The sequence below is a fragment of the Pituophis catenifer genome, unplaced genomic scaffold, assembly GCF_029215685.1.
Source record: "Pituophis catenifer annectens isolate HBS135680 unplaced genomic scaffold, rPitCat1.0.hap2 SCAF_7, whole genome shotgun sequence".
In the NCBI taxonomy this organism is placed as follows: Eukaryota; Metazoa; Chordata; class Lepidosauria; order Squamata; family Colubridae; genus Pituophis; species Pituophis catenifer.
In genome coordinates, this window is record NW_027256887.1 from 58,979,411 (window position 1) to 58,994,142 (window position 14,732).

The 14,732-nt window shown below is 36.2% G+C and overlaps 1 protein-coding gene across 1 annotated transcript in view; it reads right to left on the reverse strand.

The window, feature by feature from the left end:
- GUCY2C (guanylate cyclase 2C) overlaps nt 1-4,900 on the reverse strand; it is a 93,169-nt gene extending 88,269 nt beyond the window's left edge. The window contains exons 1-2 of the mRNA XM_070947197.1: nt 4,672-4,900; nt 3,328-3,446 (exon numbers count right to left, since the gene is read on the reverse strand). Coding sequence (XP_070803298.1) covers nt 3,328-3,446; nt 4,672-4,900 — 348 coding nt within the window. The remainder of the gene's footprint in view (nt 1-3,327; nt 3,447-4,671) is intronic.
- Nucleotides 4,901-14,732: the final 9,832 nt, after the last annotated feature.

A 14,732-nucleotide genomic window follows, 5' to 3' on the forward strand; every position in this document is an offset into this window, starting at 1 on the left:
GGCGACCCCTGTGAAATGGCCATTCGACCCCCAAAGGGGTCGCGAACCCCAAGTTGAGAACCGCTGGTCTAGTGATTAAGACACCAGTCTAGAAACCAGGAGACATGAGTTCTAATTAAGCCATAGGCATGTAAACTAGCTGGGTGACTCTCTCAACCCATGATGTTGGGTGACAAGCTGGTTGGTCAATTTCTGTCACAAGAACACATCAATATTTGATTGATTTGAAAAAGTAGCACCTTGTGAAAAACGCTAGGAAGAAAAAAAAATAAGGCTTCTAATTCTTGTTCTGACTCTGCTGGGGTGGAAGATAGAGATTCTTTTTCAGGATATGTCCAGAAGGCTTGTCAGTCTTTAATCCTTTCTCCCTTGTCAGAGCTCAACATCATAATCTGTAGCAATATCTTTATACATTTAGATTTTAATTAAGCTCAATACCAAATAGTAGAGCCATGCATGTTTTGAAAATTATTTGAGAGAAGTGATTTGAACTTTGCAAAAGTAAATTTATCAAGTCTATCTAGAGGATTTTTCAAGAGTCTATATTAATTTCCAGAAATGATTTGAGAGAACGTTGTAAAAAACAAACAATCCATGAGTAACTCCGGTATTTTAATCCTCCTCCAAAATGGATCAGAATATTAACTATCAGTGACAATATACTAAGCATTCTTTATTCTTTGTATTATATTTTTGATATTTTATTGAAAATGAAGAAATCCTTTGCTCCCTCTTTGACAATTGGTTATTGGATTTAGCATTTTATCATTTGGTATATAACCCCCAAGTAATTTTTAGAGTCATGCATTTTGTTTCTTCAGGTTTAAAAAGTTACTGCTGTTTCCAAAATATAATAATAATAATAATAATAGCATGGACATTTTAGAACTAGATATATTGGAATCTAATTTGTTGCTAGCAGATTTGAAGGAGAAGGAATCTGGTCTGCAACCTGCAGGCTGGTTAGAGAAGGCTAAATGGATATTGATTCTAAAGACTCAGAGTTGACAGAACTAAAGAGTAATGAACTGGATTTAAAAAAAAATGATATTGATGAAGATTGGGAAATGGATTTATTATATCTAACTGGAAAGCAAATTTTAAGAGACGTTCTCTTTTGTAGGACGTTAGCACCCACCCCTCTCCTAGGAAAATGAAATATTCTGGGAAATATTAAGGGGGCAGAATATTATATTTTCCCTAAACAAGAAACATGTTTCTAAAGACAAACTCAGAGCCTCTGCTCCCTGTCCCCTCCCCCCCAACAGATATTTTGGTGCCAACCTATCTATAAGATAATTGCTGGGTCAGTTTATCTACAAAACAAAAGACATGGCCCTCAGGACATGATAGGATTAGTCCTCACTGAAGATCCAAACTAGGACAAAGCCATTAAGCCATAATAGGAATTGCCCAAAGCCCCTTCATTATTGTTACATCATCATCCAACAAGATTCAACCAGGCCTGGGACTCAAGACAACCTACAAAGTTACCCCTGCATGGCCCCATAGGAGTCTGACAACCAATCAGAGTACATTTCTTACACAGGAACAGAAAGCTCCAAGGCAGGGCCCAAGAGAGGGTATAAACCTCTCTCCTCTCTCACCCATGTGCTTTTTTTTTGCCCAAGACCTCAAACCATGTGGTCCTGTCCACCATTAAACCATCTTTCCAAACAGTCTCCATGTTTCCAGTGTCTTTCTTCCCACTTAGAACTGAACCCAGATGGACATTTCTTCCAACAGTTTCAACCTATAGGAGGGTTTTTTTGAACAACAAATACTGTGCAGATATCCATAACAGATACTTATGATTTTGGGGAATGAAATCCAATTGTTAGGAAAGATCCCAGTTAAAATGTTAATGTAAAGCCTTATTATTAAGAATCAATCGAGGATATTTGATCCTGGATGGACCAGAAGCAACAATTGTGGTGGGTTATGGTGGATTAGAACCCGTTGTGGATATTTCTATGCAATAATAGACTGTTAACAGAGGGCCTTGAATTTTAACTCTGCTGTTGGTTTTACCCTTTAACTATTGTAGGAAGTTAGCATCCACCCCTCTCCTAGGAAAATGAGATATTTTAAGAAATATTAAAAGGGGAGAATATTTCCCTTAAAAGGGAGGCAGAAATTCAGCCTCCCCCCATCTTTGTTAATGGGCCATTAGGGTCTGAGCCTTTCGATTCTATATAACAAAGATCTACCTCCTTCAAGAAGACCATAATAGGAATTTATTGGTTTATTGGTTTGATTTGATTTATATGCCCCCCTTTTCCAGAGACTGAGGGCGGCTTACAATGCATTAAGCAATAGCCTTCATACTTTTGTATATACCTGCTTAGTAGGGCTTTCGGGGGGGCCCTAAGCGGTGTTCTTTTTTATACAAAATCAGCTTATTGCCCCCACAAACCGGGTCCTCATTTTACCTATCTCGAAAGGATGGAAGGCTGAGTCAACCTTGAGCCTGGTGAGATTTGAACTTGCAGTAATTGCAGGCAGCTGGTGTTACTTAACAGTGCTTTAGTCTGCTGCGCCACCAAGGCTCTTCAATTGCCCAAAGCCCTTTCATTACACCATCACCCAGCAAGCGTCAACCAAACTTGGGACTCAAAAACACAACCTACAAAGTTACCCCTGCATGGCCCCATGGGAGTTTGACAACCAGTCAGAATACAAGCTCAAATTCAAAAGCCTAGAGAGGGAATAAAACTGAGGCACTCTCAGCATCTCTTCCCTTTTTTCTGCACCCAAGATCTTCAAGGCATGTGATCCTGTCCACCATTAAAACCACCTTTCCAAGCAGCCACCATGTTCCCAGTGTCTTTTTCCCCACTTGGAACTGAACCCAGAAGGATATTTCTTCCAACCCTGTTTTTTTTATATATATATAGTAGATAGATGTCAGGTCAAATGGGTTGGGCAAACAAAGTTGTAGAAGTTCATAAATTGTGTGCCTGTTTTTCAAGGGTGGGGACTATTATTCTTGAAATATATTTATCAGCATTCAACTGGGGGGGACAATTTATGTTTTTTTCTTTTCATGCACTTTTATACACATTTATATTCTTCTCTTTTTTGTTTTGTCTAGTTTTGCTTTGTTTTTGCATTTTCTTTTTTCCCTTTTTTGGAATTTGTATTTTAATGTTCTGAATAAAAAATAAAAAAATATTGAAAATAAAGAAAAAAATATCTATAAAAACTAGCAGCTTTACAGCAAAGAGAAAATAAAACTGGTCAAACATAATATATGAAAGAAGCATAATAGTCACTATAAAGCATGTCAAAGCTAGAAATGTAGCTATAAAAGTTCATTATACTCACATCGAGCTGTTTAGCAAATGCCACACCTTCACAAGTGCTACTGCGGCACCCTTGTGAGGAATAGACAGATGTGTTGAACAGATCATATGTAGCGCTTACTTTGACAGTCATGTTGTTTTCTGTAACAATAATACAAATAGAATACTGAATTGTAAGATAAACTTTAAATGATAAAAATATCTACTGAAGTGTACAATGATTGAATGAATATGAATGAATGAATGAATAAAACTTTATTACGGTCCTCGACCAGCAATAGACATACAATAAATTAAAAATAATACTGACATTAATCATGAATAATAACATCCCTGTTATGTAAATACATAATCTCAAATCGTTAGGGTCATTCCCTAATTTACAATACAATAGTGTATTGTAAATAAGTGTACAATAATTTAATAAAACAATACGCAATGCAATAATTTTAATAAGGATGTATAATTATTTTTATTGTATTGGGTGCCCCCACTATATATACACACATTGTAGATCTTCTATATTTGAAATAAATGGAATAGAATATGGGAATTTTAACTGAACTCTACCAGTGTCCTATGGAAATTATTATTATTATACTTTCTGTCTCGTTCTTTTGATGTAGCAAAATTTGCTTCAATTGCAGATAAGAGAAACTGTCTTCAAAACAGCTGAATACAATTTAAAGCCTGAATGCTATTAAGTCTTATTTTAAAACAATAGGTGAGTAATATTTAAGGCAAATGCTTATGTCTAAACTAAAGAATTTGTTTGCAAAATTTTCAACCAACTTTCGCAAAGTTGCTTTCCTCTTAATGTTTGGAACTAAATTCCCACCATAAATAGTCTGTTCTTCCATACTATTACTATCATAAGCACTATGCAACAAGCAGTTTCGATACTGAGAGATATTCCATTTTAATACAGCAGTTGTAAGATCAATTACAACTGATATCACATGAAAGAAAAATAGTTACTGCCTCCATGAAAGAACAGCACAAATTGCATTCTCAGTGGGATAAACTTGAGAAAAGAAATTAGCAGGTATGCTGTGTATTTGTTATACTGTGCTGTAATCTGGACTTGTATCATTACCAAATTTTAGTATATTAAATATTTTGCATTACTAAAAGTATTAGATTACATAAATTGTATTTTGATGTTATGCTTCAAAATGTTTATTTTTAAAATAAAGATTACTTTGAAAAATATTATAAATTATGATTTGTTAAAACCAACTCTAAACCCACATAAAGCTGTTTGGACAGAATTGGTTTAAACTGTATTGATCAATTACTGATAGCTAAAGATTTATAGATAGCTAAAGTACTGAAAACTATAGAACAATGCAATTAACATTCTTACCTTTCAGAATTTCATTCACCAGTCTGAGCCCCAGTTCTACAGTTGGTTTTAAGTTCTCTGATGTCACTGGATAATCAGAGTCATTTAGCATCATTACATTGATCACATATTCATCTTTCCCACACTTGGTTTCACTAGTGTACCACAGCAGCTGACTCAAGAGAAATGATGTTCCCACAAACTGATACATCATTGTTGCCTTATTATACTTTGTACTGGCACTTGGCATATTTTAGCATCTGCCTTATGTCTAGCACTCTGTTCAACTTTCCTTTTTTAAAATGGGTCTTTCTGTCCTTTTCAGTGCTTCTTTTTCACTCCACGCCCATCTGCCTTACCTGTCACCTCTGTTGTGAACAATTAACAGGAGCAGAACTCATGAAGATGGGAAGAGACCAAAGGTTGTTTTTCATGTTTGCAGTAGAGAACATGTAAGCTATAAAACTGAGGCATTAGCCACACCTCACCAGATAAGCATTCAATATGATTCACAAGAAAAAAAAAGAGAGGAGCCAATAACATTATTAAAAAAAAAACTGAAATAAGATTTAAAAGCCCATTAATGCAGAGCACAATGGCTCCTGGTCTCGCCATTCTAAATCATAATGCCTCTTATCATAATGCACAGAAGGATACTGAATAAAAGCTGTGGTTTGTTTTGAGATTCTATTTTCATTTTTTCATATTTACATCCTGCTCTGACAAAAGATTCTTGCTTATTATTTTCTTCCACCTTTTTTCTCTTTCATCTAGTGGCATTTTCAAAGAACCAATAACATATATACAGTTTCCCTTGGCTTATGCTAATTTGTTTTACGCAAAAGAAAAAAAGGGAGAGAAGGGGTTAATATGTGATTTGTTTCAACTTAGTCAATTTGCACCAAAGGTCTGGAAATATGGCAAGGCATTTTCCCCCATCAAACCCATCTTTGTTCTTATTCATGTGTTTACCATTGTGTTATGAAATTGCTCTAGTTGTACATTCTGCCTCCAACTAATTGTACTTCTTTGCCTGTAATAGCCATTACTGTTACTATGGGTGAAAATGGCCAACGTCCTCTTGTCCAAGGAAGGCCCTTGTCTAAAATGAAAAAGAAAACTGCTAGAAACATGTTTGTTATACTGCAGAGGACCAAAGCTAAATGATCTACAGGCCCAGGGAAAGCTTTTAACTTGAGCCAACCTACAAGTACAATACCATAAAAATGCTAATAAAATCCATAGTGCTGTAAGCCTCCCTTTTTTTGTATAATAATTATGTGCCTTTGAAATCCGACTGTAATAAATGTGGAGAAAATACTTTTGCTATATAGAGAACATGAGACAAAGAAGAAAACATATTTAAGTAATGTAATGCTTAAGATCATTGCTCTAAAAATTTATACGCACATTTGTAAATTCCTTTGGGTTACAAAATTTTACACCATATTCCACAACTCCCTTTCTTCCCCACTAACTACTTTATGCAAATTCACTTTATGCAAGGTTTTGGGGAAATATAATCATAGCATAAAACAAGGGAAGACTATATATGATTACATCTTTTTGTACTCAAATTGCAGATATCTATCTATCTATCTATCTATCTACGGTAGCCATCTGAATAGAAGTGATACATTGTACCTGATTATTTGCATTTGTGATGATGGTATTCCTCAGATCAATTGTGTAAAACAAACATTCCAAAATAAGATATCCCCTGATAATAAGCCCAATTGGGCTTTTGAGTGTATGGCAATAAGGCCAAGCGCTTATTTCAGGGTTCAAAAAAATATAAGACAGGGCCTTATTTTGGGGGAAACATGGTACATAGGAATAAGCCAACCTATTGAATTATTATAAGCAATTAGACAGTAAGGTCTAATGGTATTTCCACCCTAGTACATTTCCATTCCCTAATTTATCAGTAACCATTTTAAGCTGGCCTTTCATGCAAGAAAGAAATTTAATAAATGTTATTGCCCTCAAATCTAAGTATCTATTTGTCTGGTCATTTTCAAAAACAGAGATATGTACCTTTATTAAGGAGAAACTGCCAAGTTACCCTGTCACCATTCCTCTGTATCTTAGTAAGGATAATAAAAGGATAATAGGCCAGCAATAAGGTACTTAAGGCTGTACTCTGCTATAAAAAGTAGAAAAGGGGTGATATGTTTTAAATAACTTTTGTAGATGGACAACCGTATGCTGGAGGTTGCCTAGCTAAGAAAAAGAGACAGTTCTCAAGTAACAATAATTCCCTTCCTCTATTCCACATGAAAGAAAAAAGACCCTCTAGCAATCCTCCAAACATGAAGCAGTCACTAAAAACTGAAGAATCCAAGCAACCCGATACTTTGCACACAAGTTAGTCCCCTGACAAAAGGAAGCAGGAACTAGTAATATTCTTGTCTATTTCATTCCTTCTTTCTTTGCTAGGAACAACTGCAAAGCTCTGTAAACAATGCAGTATTGCCTGCAACTTAATTGGGAATCAACAAGATAGTGTGTAGTTGTCTGGTTGTATGCAGGCAATTGCAGGCAGCAATTGTTGTGAAACCTATAAAGCCTTCAAGCTATTTTTCCCTTTAGGGATCTGTGAAGGAAATGCTATATCAGCTTAATCCCAAAAACAGAATGTGGGAAAAGGTAAGATAAATGGGTAAACTTTGTTTACCTATTGATTGTTTTGTCATTTTAGATATCCTGGGACTTAGCTTAAACAGTTCACTTAGCTGTCAAACACAAAAGTATATCAATGCAGAAATGATACTGGAGTACTACAATAACACCTTGATGTTGGAAGGAATATCCATCTGGTTCAGTTCCAAGCTGGGAGAAAGACATCAGAAACATGGAGGCTGATTGGAAAGATGGTTTAATGATGAACAGAACTATCTGCATTTATGGTTCTGGTGCAGCTGCCAAAATGGAATTGAGAGTGGGTGGTTTTATACCTTCTTTTGGGCTTTGTATTTGAGTTTCCTGTTCCTGTGCCATGAACATGTCCTTTAATATTTTATTGGCTGTTTTTAGATTCCTATGGGGGTCGTGTAGGGGTTACATAGGGGTCATAGTTGGCTCTAGAGGCAAAAGAGGAAATGTAAATCCTAGGTGTTTGTCTGAGCTTGGACTGTTCTGGGGGTGGTGCAATGTCTGAAATACCCTTAGGAGATTGTGCAATGTAGTGAGCTCTGTGTCTTCTGCTAAATGGTAGTGGGTTAATCCTATTTTGTCCTGAAGGATCATGTCCTGTTCTTAATCCCATCATCCTGAAGCTGAAGGTCTTTTGCTTTGTAGATAGGCTGGCCCAGTCTTTCTTAATAGGCACAAAATATCTGCTGGGGGGGGGGCTATTAAGAAACAGTGAGTCTGTTTTCTGCCTCTAAAAAATATTCCACAAAATATTTAATATTCCACAAAATATTTCATTCTTCTAGGAGGGGGGTGCTTCCCACATTGAGAATGTCTTAAGTAAGAACACTGTAGAATCCTATGCAATATTGTATATTCTCCCTGTGTCTAAAATGCTTTCCTCATCCCAATAATTTGGCTGTACTCATCATTTCCTTTTCTGACAGCAATGTGAGGGGCACATCAAGTTCTGGGAAATCAACTATATCAGGGCAGTCTTCAATGATTAACAAATGAGCTGCCTAGAGTACCAGGAATGCTTGAAAGGTGTTAATTTTAAAAAATTAAAAGTTGTTTAGTTTATAATTAATTTTTCTTTTGTTCATAGTTGAAAATAAACTCACCTGATGAAGACTTTTCAAACACTCTTCTGAAGGTCTTTAATAGCTTTAAGATGATTAATAGGCAATTTCCAAAAGAGATTAGAAAATTAGGTTTGCAAACTTGGTATTCTTTAACAGACTCTGTTAAAGCAAGATGGCTGATGTGGAAGTCTCCTGGCATTTAAAACCACAGAAAACTGCTGTCCTGTGATCTCCTTGAGAGAGCTGTCTTCAATTCATCATACCTCCCCTGGAGGTCTATGGTCAACTTTTTACTGATACCAATATAAAAATAAAGAAAGCAACAATCATGTTAATTGATTTCACATATAAAAAGTCAGGGTTCCAACAAAAGAAGACTCCGAGGATAGAATTTCCTCAAAGTTCCATTTTATTAGAGATGTCATATTGACACATCTGGGAAAACCCGAATCTGAAAGCTTCCAGGTTTTTCCCACCAAAAAGAAAGTCCAAGTCCCTTTCCCTGCACCCACATGTCCATCACATTGTCCAATCAATGCACCGTCCCAAGAGGAGATGCTTCCCAATCACGCCGCTCCAAGTGCAGGCAGAATGTCCTTGACTCTCAGAGAAAAGAATGTTATTATGACTAGATATCTCCCCAACTCCATGCAATCCCCCCTCCCAGTTTCCCACAGCACTAAATGTGGCAGCCCTGAAGATCTGTTTCTGACCTATTGAGGAACTTGCCTGTTCCTCTTGGTCTTCCAAGATGCCTCTCCTTCTTCGCTGTTCCTACAAGATGGTTCTGGTCCAAAGATACACCCCCCCGACAGCGGTTTGTCAGGCTGGATTTTCACAGAGCTCGTCGGAGCCCGCTATTTTTCCAGCCGGTCTTGCCACGACGCTTCCAGTCTCTCCCAGGATACAATGTTTCTGAGATAATTCAGAACCTTGGGCTTTAATTTGCCAGGTCCTGGTGATATATATTCATCAAGATCAGAGGTGTTCTCTAACCATTTTCTTGCTTATTTTAGTTTTTATTTTTAGTCTGTCTTTTATGGTTAGGTTTTTGGTAGATTAGGCTATAGTTTCTTTTTACATGAAAAGAATGAGTTAAGTAGTTCTGCTTTGTCTCTGCTATCTGTTACTTCCTTGCCATCTTCTCTCTTTGTGGACCTACTGTCTCCTTGACTTTTTTCATATTTATAGGTTGAAAGAAACTTTTTAAAATTATCTTTGACTTCTGTTGCAAGTCTTTGTTCATTCTGAGCCTTTGCTCTCCTGACTTCATCTTTGCAGATTCTGGCTAAATGCTGATATGCTGCCTTAGTTATGTGTCCTTCTTTCCATTTTTTTGTACTTGTCCTTTTTGTCTTTCAGATTATCAGAGAGATCTTTGTGCAACCATGCTAGTTTCTTCTTGGATTTCCTACTTTTCTTTTTTAGTGGTAATGTGCTGAACTGGTCTCTTACGATCATATTTTTCAGAGTTTCCCATGCTTCTGGAATTGTTTTCTCCTTTTAGGATTTTCATCCATAGAATCTTTCTTAGGCTGTCTCTGACTTTGTTAAATCAGATCTTTTAAAGTTTAAGACCCTGGTTGGATTATGTTCCATTGCTTGTGTTTGCATTATATTGAATTCCAATTTGACGTGGTCACTCTTGCCCAAAGTTCTGGCAACTTCAACTCTCTCGATAACTTCTGTTCTATTAGTAAGAATTAGATCCAGTATAGCTTTTCCTCTAGTTCCTCCTCTTCCTTTTGCATGACAAAGTTGTCAGCTAAATCTTCTTTGATCTCCCACGTGCTGCAGAGTTTATCTCCCTGTTGATATCAGGGTAGTTAAAGTGTCCCATTGCTACTGTGATATGTTTCCTACATTCATTAATTTTTAGCAAACCACTCGTCTATTTCTTCTGTTTGCTTGGGTGGTCTATAGTACAGATAGTCCTTGACTTACAACAGTTCGTTTAGTGACTGTTCAAAGTTACAGTGGCACTGAAAAAAGCAACGTATGACAATTTTTCACATGTACAACCATTGTAGTATCCCCATGGTCATCTAATCAAAATTTGGACGCTTGGCAACTGACTCATATTTATGATGGTTGCAGTGTCCTGAAGTCATGTGAACAGCTTTTGTGACCTTCTGACAAACAAAGTCAATGAGAATGCCAGATTCACTTAACAACTATGTTACTAACTTAACAACTGCAATGATTCACTTAACAACTGTGGCTAGAAAGGTCATAAAATGAGACAAAACTCACTTAACAAATGTCTCATTTAACCACCTAACTTTTGAGTTCATTTGTAGTCATAAATTGAGGACTATCTGTATACACCTATAGCAATGTCATTCTATTTTCCTTTTATATTGATCCATATGGATTCTAGGAGGTTTTCATCCTTGGTTTGGTGGATTTCTGTAGAGGTGTAGAGATCTTTTATATATAATACACCTCCTCTTTGTATCCTTCCATCAGTACAATCCAGTTATGAGTTTCATTCCACCCAGTTTCAGTAATGGCAACTATATCATATCTGCCTTAATGTACTAGTACTTCATGTTCACCCTGTTTGTTCCCTAAACTTTGAGTGTTCATGTATAGACATTTGAGTCCTTTATGAGTCTTGGGTATGTTTCTTATATCTCCTACTTTGTAACTGAGTTTACTTCCTTTCCATCACTCTCTACTCTGTTGTGTTTTTCTTTTTCTTCTTCTTTCTCTTTACACACTACTTCCTTATATGATTAGTTATCTAGTGGTTTTTTCTTGGAATTAGATTCTAAAGGTTCCCTCTTCCTTCAATTTTAGTTTAAAGTTTTTCTGATGAGCCAGTCGTTTTCTGAAAATATTATTTCCAGTTCTTGTGAGGTTCAATCCAAACCTTGTCAGTAGCCCTTCATGTAGGTAATGCAAACCATGGTCTAGGAAACCAAAGTTATCTTGACGACACCAGCTTTTAAGTCAGTGGTTCATTTCTAAAACCCTTTGCTCCCTCATTGGATGTTGGCCTTTTGTTGGAAGTATAAATGAAAACACCACTTATGCTGCTACTTCTTTAACTTTCTTCTTGTCTAGCTCTTTGTAGGGGTAGAGATTTATTAACAGTGGAGGATGGGAAAACTGCATGCAGATCAGGGGTGGGTTCTACTTACCTTTACTACCGTTTCGCAACAGGATTGCACGTGTGCACTCGCTTTGCTCATGTGCGCGCCTTGTTTCTGCGCATGCACAGAAGCTTCAGTGCGTGCACAGATCGCTTCTGATGATGTCAGGGTCAGTGGGCAGAGCCTCCTTCCAGTTTTACTACCGGTTCTATAGAACCAGTCCGAACTGGGGACAACCCACCACTGATGCAGGTGGTGGATGTGGCTTGAACGTTCCTTTTTCGCTCACTTTGGATGGATATTCTATCATAATCATTACTCTGTAGAAATTCTGTGTTGCCTTTTTATGCTTTTTTGTATTAGAATATGTTACATATTAGAAATGTACAAAATAGACTTTCTAGTAAACAGCAGTGCAGAGATTTTTAAAAAATAGTTTTGTGATGATTGTTGGGGCATCAATCATTTAACATGGTAAAACTAGCATAAGAAACACAGTATACTCTAGTGGTGATTTGATGTTTTTTCCAGAAATAAATCTATGACAGAAAATTATTTCTGTCCCTAGAATTTCCACAAGCCATTTCCTGTCCAGCAATATTTATTTCCAGAAAACAACCAGATAATCTCTAAAACGACTCTTTGCTTCCCACCCCAAATCAGCTCTACACTGATTATCCTTGAGACTTTGTCTCAATGAGTCTCCATGCTGTCCTTAATACTGAATTATGGCAGAAAAGAGCCTGTGCTTTTATAATTTGTTTTCATTTATATAATTTATATAGCTGTCTATCTCACATAAGAGATTCTGGGCAATTTACAAGATTATAAAACTCATCAAATATAACCCCTGGAACCCAAGAATAAATAGTCAGCATACTCATAATCAATAGTGAAATAGTTTAATCTATTATTTATTTATTTATTTATTTAATCAATCAAGCATGTAGATATAAGTATAGACATATTATAAATACATGAGATGGATACAAATAAAAGGGAACATTAGGACAGGGACGGTAGGCACGCTGGTGCGCTTATGCACGCCCCTTAAAGACCTCTTAGGAATGAGGTAAGGTTGACAGTAGACAGTCTAAGGTTAAAGTTCTGGGGGGTTGGGGAAAAAATCACAGGTGGACTGGTCCCTGCAGTTTTCTTGGCCAGGTTTTTCAGATATGGTTTGCCATTGCCTCTTTCTTACAACTCTTACAGTAAGAGATATTCACCACTTCAGTAGCTTCATTGTCCATTTTTAGGGATAGTTACTATACCTGTCATTAATTTGCTCTTCTATATATTTAAGCTTAGTCCCATATTTTTTATTATGCTTCTTTACTTTCATAGTTAGAGCTTGCAGATCCTTTGCATTACAACTATCAGAATATGTAGTGTTGTCTGCACAATGCAAGTAACTAATATTTCTTCTTTCGATTTTAAAATTACACCTATCTTCTAATGCAATATATATTCCTCTATATACAGTATATTCCACATATAGCATATGTTGAATATTACCAATCTATTTTACCATGTTCTTCTTCATATCAGTCAACAGTTGTATCTGACTCCTTTTCATTTAGCACATTAGTATGCTGAAGTGCTATACCTATGTTCCTTTTCAATAAACATAATGTAATGGTCTTACGGAAAGTGGAAATTCACTGTAAAATCTAATGGTCTAGCCATCTGGCAAAAATTGTCTCCTCCACAGCCCATGTTAAAGAGAAAAATTGGTGGATTTTATTTCCTTTTTTCACAGTTGGTGGTAGTAGCAGTGTACAACAAAACTGAGAGAATCCATCATCTTTGTCATTAAATGTACAATATACATTGTAGATAAGGATAACGTATTTGCAATCTTGCTTGTGGCAGGATTGTGGTAACAAATTTAACACCAGTATAATTTTTGCCTGGCAAAGGGATGGTAGACAGCATTTTATCTTAGCCATAAAGAAGATCTATAGATTTCCCTTTTGCTTTGCAATATCTCTGGGAGAAAAGAATCTGGGACCACAACATTTATTTATTTAAAACAGTTGTAGTCTACCTATTTCTTCAGTTCTAGGCAGCAATCATTGTGAAAACAGAAAACACAGGAAACACACATTACTGCTCTTGATATTTCCAGTATCTTAAATGAATAGACATTTTTCATTAATGGTTAATGGTTCCCCAAAAAAAAAATTTTTGGATTTGTTGAAGTGACAAATTCAACGTGGTACATAAATCAGGCATCATTTTTAATAAGCACACTTGTATAAATCATCAGTCACTATATGGTAACTCATTAAAGTATATAATTTAATTCAGACTGATCTAGGGAATACACTTAATTGAAAACAATAAGATTTATTTCCAAGTCATGTATAAAATAGTATGATTTTTGTCATAAACTTCCATGATTTTATGTCATTAAACTTCCATAAACTGCTCCTAAATTCTCTAAATGTTATTCTATGTATGCAGTTGTTGTTGTTAGTTGCAAAGTCGTATCAACCCTTCGCAATCCCATGGACAATGTTCCTCCAGGACTTCCTGTCTCTACCATCCTCTGGAGTCAATTTAAGCTCATGCCTACTGCTTCAGTGACTCCATCCAGCCATCTGTTGTCCCCTTCTTCTTCTTTTTTTTTAATTTTTTAATTTTTAATTTAATTTTTTAATTTTTTTTAATTTGATTTATATGCCGCCCTTCTCCGGAGACTCAGGGCGGCTTACAATGTGCTCAGCAATAACAATTCTTTTGCCCTCATGTATGCAGTAGTGGTGCAATTAAATAATTTAAAACCTTTGGCCCATAAGTATTTGAAAATAATAATGATGAAGAAGAAATTGCACAAAATCACTGGTAACATGTTATTTAAGGGAAGTTAAAAATCTACTAATGATACCAACACAAACAGTGACTTTTTTTTTTAGTCCTACTCATTTGGAAATATGTTAAGTCACAGGCTTTGTGTCAGATCACAACACATGTCATTTGCCTTCATGCCCTCCTCAGATGCTTATTGTATATTGTTTGGGAATTAGTATTATTTTGTTGTAATGTAAAAATATAAACGTGAAGCATATAACTGTATACAAGTTTACCCAGCTATATACAAATAAATATGCGATCATAGCATATTGTAGTAAGTAGAAACAGTCTTCGCTGGGTGATGATATCGGACCCATTATCCGATCCATCGGAGTCAGTTGTAGCAGCAACTCAGTAAGCAACTCTACAGAGATGCCTACCGCAGTGGTTTTTCTTGCAGAAATGTGTC